Source organism: Aegilops tauschii, chromosome 4 (assembly GCF_002575655.3).
Source record: "Aegilops tauschii subsp. strangulata cultivar AL8/78 chromosome 4, Aet v6.0, whole genome shotgun sequence".
NCBI classification, from domain to species: domain Eukaryota; kingdom Viridiplantae; phylum Streptophyta; class Magnoliopsida; order Poales; family Poaceae; genus Aegilops; species Aegilops tauschii.
In genome coordinates this window covers 156,750,502-156,756,145 of record NC_053038.3, presented here as the reverse complement: position 1 = coordinate 156,756,145, position 5,644 = coordinate 156,750,502, and the positions used below count along the sequence as shown (strand labels likewise).

Sequence of the window (5,644 nt, the reverse complement as noted above, 5' to 3'; positions counted from 1 at the left end):
GGACCCCGTGGAGAGGGCTGGTTGAACAGTAGCCGGTAGAGGAGCGCATGGTGGAGGCTGGATGAACAGGAGCTCGTGGATGAACAGTCGCAGGTGGAGGCTGGAGGAGGTCGACGGTAGATGAACAGTAGCCCGTGGAGGTTGGAGGAGGTCGACGGTGGAGATGAACACTATCCCGTGGAGTTCCGTTTTGCGGTACGCCGCACCCCTTCCGATGAACAGGACCCCCATTTCGACCGTAGCGCCCCAACACAAGTCTGTTTCCTCCGTTTTGCGGTACGCCACACCCCCCGTTTCGACCGTAGGAGGTCCAAGAGAAGTCTGTTTCCTCCGTTTTGCGGTACGCCAGACCCCTTCCGATGAACAGGATCCCGTTTCGACCGTGGCCGGTCGAACACAAAGCCGTTTCCTCCGTTCTGCGGTACGCCAGTACTCGTTTCCATCGGCTATTCCGTCCAAGCCGGTTGGCTCCCGATGAACACGACGATGCATTCCGTTCCGACCCATCCGGTTGGCTCCCCATGAACACGACGACGACGTAGTTTCTCCGTTCTGACCCAGCCATGTACACGCACTACAAGAAATATGTCAACTTGCGACCACCACTATTGGTCACTGAAAGGTCATTGTTTTTCATTTGCGACCTTTTTTGACAAAAAACAGAAGGTCAAAAGTTGGCGGTCGTAAACTGAAATTGACGACCTTCTTTGTGATATGTAAAAGGTCGTTGGTTCTTTGACCAAACTTTTGGTCACTAGCAGCCTCCCCAGGCCACGTAGGATCCATCGTGGCAAGCTGACATGGATAAGAATCAGCCCGGTCCAATTCGGTATTTATATGGACCGAGCCCATTAATTCAGCCCATTTAGTATATTTATTTCTATTAATTTTTGTCAGCTACATGGGCCAAGCCCAACTGGTCAGCCCGTCAATTTTTATACACATTTGGCCTTTCAAGAATATATGTACAATTTTGTGCAGCCCATTTCTGGTTTACATTCAGCCTTTTTATACATTCAAATAATAATTCAATCCTGGAGTTGGTCCAATACTCTTTTCAGCCCATTCACATATTCATACATATGATCCTCCTTTTCGACAAATTTCGCAAATAATTTCATATTTCAGCACTAAATATGTTTTACATCACAGGCCATAAAGCCCTACAAAATAGTATCACTTGTTCCTATACAGAACTATCAAATGATACGTACAACAAAACAGAATACAAAAAATTTAGTTCAACAAAAATAGGTTTTCTTCCTCTTCCATCTTCCAGAACACACAACACCTGTGAAAATAAAGATGCCACAACAAAAATGGAAGGATCAGCCACTAGAAGCATATTGAATACAAGGGAAACAATCAAACTAAAGAAATGAAAGGCACGCACTGTGAAAATTTTGACAGCACGAATATTTTTTATGTTACCATAACAAACATAAATGTAATCTGATTGCACAAGACACATGGCATTATCACACACCCAGACGAGCGAAGCATTAACTAGTGAGTATCAGACAAACAAAGCATTCACGCTGATGATTAACTTATAAGCCCAGCCACCCTCAATCCTCAATACACACCAAGTTTTACTACTCCTGGCAACCTAAGACACTACAGTGCAGAGGCACCTCAATGCATTACTGTCACAGTGGGGATGAAAGGTGCTTGTTAATTAAACAGGCACCTCAATTTTAGCACAACTAGGAGAAGGCGTCCAAGCACAAAACAGACGCAGCCATTCCCTCCTTGCTGCAAGGCTCGGTTCGAAATAGAGTCTTCAACCAAGGAATGGGAGAAGTAAGCAGTAGTACTCGTCAATGTGCAAATCAGATATATATTTTTTGGGTTGATGATAAACTCTGGCACTAAATAAAAATTAAACTTGAACTGAACATTGTATACGGTACGTTTGGTAGTGCTTCACTTCCTGATTTAATTAGCATCTGCTGTAGTATTATTAAAACTTTCCTAAATTATACAGTAAGCACTCGTTAATCTAAGAAATACTGTACAGATTTTGAGCGTATATAAACACTGGCACTGATCTCGAAATGTACAATTAAACTGAACATTGTTAACGTTACTTTCAGGCATTCAGTACCATTTCGTCCCCAGCTCAGGCAAAACATCAAACATGCAGCATGCAAACCGATAAAAGCACATGTAGAGAAAACGCAGTTCAGCATGTTCTGAATATCTTCACCAAGCTCCGTTTCCGACAGTACTTACAGAGTTTATTGGTTGCAGAGTCATCTGTGCGTAGACCTCCTCATTGTCCTTGTCAGCCTGTGCAAAACAAGCAGCATTCATCAGGATTAAATGGTTAATGCTTAAGGCCACTAACCGCTACATCTGAACCCGAAGATGAACCAAGTACACCTACATGCATGGTGATGTTGTGGACTTGACACATCAGCTGAGACGGCAGGCTCGGGTAGGGTAGTTCGGGGTGCGGGAGTTGGGTGTCTTGTTGGTGGTCGCCACGACCTGCAAGATCAAAAAACCTGAGCAATCCATGTATGAAATTAAGTGATCTAAATCAGATGACATATACATGTCTGAGGGTTTTCTTGCAGATTGAACCCTCGGAACACATGATATGAAAGACAGAACATGTATTGTGAATGATAGCATGCAATATATGGTCAATCTGGGGGTTCTACAAAACATTAAGATAAGAAAGAAGTTCTTCCCTGGACTGGTTAGTTTTAGAAGCTCTAGCGCAAAATCGACTCCAGGAAAGATCGACAATCCAATTCACAGATATAGAGAAAAGTAATACTTAAAAACAGGAAAATGTCTAAACAGCAAGCTAGCTGCATGTTATACAACATCAGCTTATTTCACTGCTCCATGGATGGAGCTTACAATACACTAACCACTTATACGCACTAATGCAGATTAAAGGGATATGCATGCTTTGTGCCTGTTGGTTTAGGTAGATCTATTCTGGATACCAATGTTGATCTCCTTAGACCTTAGGCATTCCATCAAACTGGTATGCTACAACAAACTGAATAATTCAAGGAATCACCTAGTAGTGTCAAGAATATACAATTTTACAAATCAGTGCAAAAAGACTAACTACGCAACAGTAACTTCCTAGAGCAGGCAATGTAAAAAGATGTGAATCTCAAATCTATAGCAGCTGCAGTGGTTCAATATAGTTTATGAAATATAATTTAAAGGAGAGCAGACTGCCTTTATATGATTTTGGTTACTACCAATTGTCAGTACGATTGCATTAGTGCGTCAAGACGCCGAACAATTTAAGTTGTCGTGCCAACAATTTATGCTACAAGCCAACAATATATAAGCCTGTGCCAGTGCTGCTGCTCTGCTCCTTGTGCTGCCACCAAAGCTCCCCCGATTAATACATTTGTTCAGTATAGTGGAGTCCTTAAACAAGCAATGATATTTTATCAATGTTGAACAAGCAACTCCAGTATAAATTTGAACAAGCAATGGAATTTGTCAATGCTGGAGATACAGTCAAAACTGTAATCACAAAGAATGATTGAGTGCATTGGAGATACAGTCAAACATTTGTTCTTGAACAAGCAATGATACTTCTGTAATTCAGTAACAAAGCTTACAATTTCATTAAGAATACGACAGGAGGAAATTTCAGTAAGGAATTGACAGGGCAAATTTCAATAACAACTAGCATAAGTGTACAATAAAGTAGTGTATGCTTCAGTGTGCCATTCTACTGAATTGCTTAGTAGTGCATGGTTCTCCGGCGACTCAAGTGCAGAAGTGGGTAGGATATTCTACACCTGAAGCGTACAACCTCAACAAGCATAGCACACAGTAGCAGAATTAGACAGTCCGATCCTGATGAAACAACCAGTTATTGCTGCTTGATCCAGTTCGGAATTCGACAGATCATTTCACCCAAACCTCCTAGCCTAAAACTAAAGTGGATCAACACAATTACCTTCCCACGTGGATGGCACGCAGCTATGCAGCGTATACCAATCAAAAGTAAACTCAAACAGAACTCACCAACTCGATCCGGTTGAGAATTTTGGGGTCATTTCATCCCAAACCTCTCAGCTTCACACAACTAAACCAATGTCCCAGGAAGGAATCACCAGAAATTTTACCACATACAGTACAAGCACAACGAAGTAGCATACCGAACAGCAGAGCAGGTAGCGGGGGAGGAGAGGGGGCGGAGGAGCGGCCGCTTGCCTTGGCTACGTAGTCCATCTCCGCAAACTTGAAGGCGATGTCGAGGCAGCAGAAGAGGACGGAGACGTTGGAGCAGGCGCGTGAGAAGTCCCCCGCAGCCATCGCGGGCTGCTGCTGCTGCTTGGCGACGGCCGCGAGCTGCTCGAATGACGCGCCGATCCGCCGCAGCGGCTTGTCCGCCTCGTTGGACCCCATCAGCATCGGTGGTGCTTAGCGCCGCTGCGGTGGTGCCCACAGCGTCGAGGATCTCGCGGTTTCTCGTTGGCCAACGCCGCCAGGGCAGATGCTACCATCGCGTCGCCAGGGCCGCAGCCACGCGGTCGACGGGCGCCACGCGGAAGCGGTTGCGGATCTGGGCCCCAACGGCATGGACCCCCTCCACCAACGGCACCCCGGCGCCGGCCGCCATGGAGGGGTTGGCCATCGAGGAGGAAGGGGTCTCAGGCTAGGGTTTGGTCTGGAAGTGGGGAGTGTTGCTCGAATCGGCGTGGAGGAGGCCGGGATTGGGGGAGGTCTGCGGCAGCTCGGTTGGAAGCGGTTGCGGATCGATCCAGAGAGGAGCACGAGGAGTTGTGGAGTCGTGGGTTGGAGGGGATCGACCCAGAGAGGAGGAGGAGGAGTCGTGGATCTCGCCGGACAGAGGGCGCCGGAGGTGGCGGCGGCCAGGGAGGAGTGGAGCGCTAGGGTTCGAGAGAGAGAGAGAGGATGGCACGAGGGGTTGGGTGGGGTTCGCGAGAGAGAGAGAGAGAGAGAGGGGCGGTGGTTGGGTGCGTGGGAGAAGTGCGCGTTGTGGGTTGGGCGACGTGGGTGAGACAGGCGGGCCGTTGGATCCAAGAGCACCCGGCGGTGATTAGGCACGATCCGCGTGAGATGCTTCTGGACCAATCAGAACGCAGTATACAAGTATCACATTTTGACCATTTAAATTGGTCGTAATAAGTAAGGTGCTAAATCATATTGGCTATTTTATGACGTGAAAAATAAAAATAAAAATAGAATACCTTCTCATGTATCATCAAATTTGACCTTAGTTTTCAGGAATAATGACAAATCGAAATAAGACAAATATCTTTTAAAAGAGTTAGGAGAAATGAGTTTTTTTAAATCATTTTCCATTTTTCAAGCATCCAAAATGAGTTTTTTGTAAAAAGACCTACCATATATTTGTTGCAAAATTGTACCAAAACAATTTTATAAAATACTAGGCCATATTTAATGTACAATTGATAAAATGGTTGGGTGTCAAAAACTTTGATCCATCTCTGGTGAAAAAGACAAATTTCCGCTGATTCAGCAGGAAGCGGGTCAAATTTGAACTGTAGCTGCCTCATAGTTTGCTATTTATTTTTTCCAAAAATCATTTCTAGGTACATAAGTATCTATTTAATCAGAGAAACATCAAAAAAAATTCAAGATTCAACCACTAGCTAGGAACAGTCAA

The 5,644-nt window shown here is 45.0% G+C and overlaps 1 protein-coding gene across 1 annotated transcript; it reads right to left on the bottom strand.

Annotated features, from left to right (window-relative positions):
- Positions 1 to 1,092: 1,092 nt before the first annotated feature.
- LOC109732150 (uncharacterized) lies at positions 1,093 to 4,927 on the bottom strand. Its single transcript, XM_020291350.4, has 4 exons — positions 4,149 to 4,927; positions 2,390 to 2,493; positions 2,236 to 2,292; positions 1,093 to 1,291 (listed from the first exon to the last, which is right to left on the bottom strand). Exons 1-4 carry the CDS (start codon positions 4,402 to 4,404, stop codon positions 1,187 to 1,189), a joined length of 522 nt encoding a protein of 173 aa, XP_020146939.1. The 5' UTR covers positions 4,405 to 4,927; the 3' UTR covers positions 1,093 to 1,186.
- Between the last annotated feature and the right edge of the window lie 717 nt (positions 4,928 to 5,644).

Bases quoted from the DNA above. Each gene is read 5' to 3' on its own strand.
- LOC109732150 (XM_020291350.4), bottom strand. From the start codon at position 4,404: ATGCTGATGGGGTCCAACGAGGCGGACAAGCCGCTGCGGCGGATCGGC. The intron at 2,494-4,148 runs GTATGCTACTTC...TTGATCTTGCAG, and splicing joins GCTACCTGCTCTGCTGTTCG to GTCGTGGCGACCACCAACAA. The intron at 1,292-2,235 runs GTAAGTACTGTC...TTATTTTCACAG, and splicing joins CTCTGCAACCAATAAACTCT to GTGTTGTGTGTTCTGGAAGA.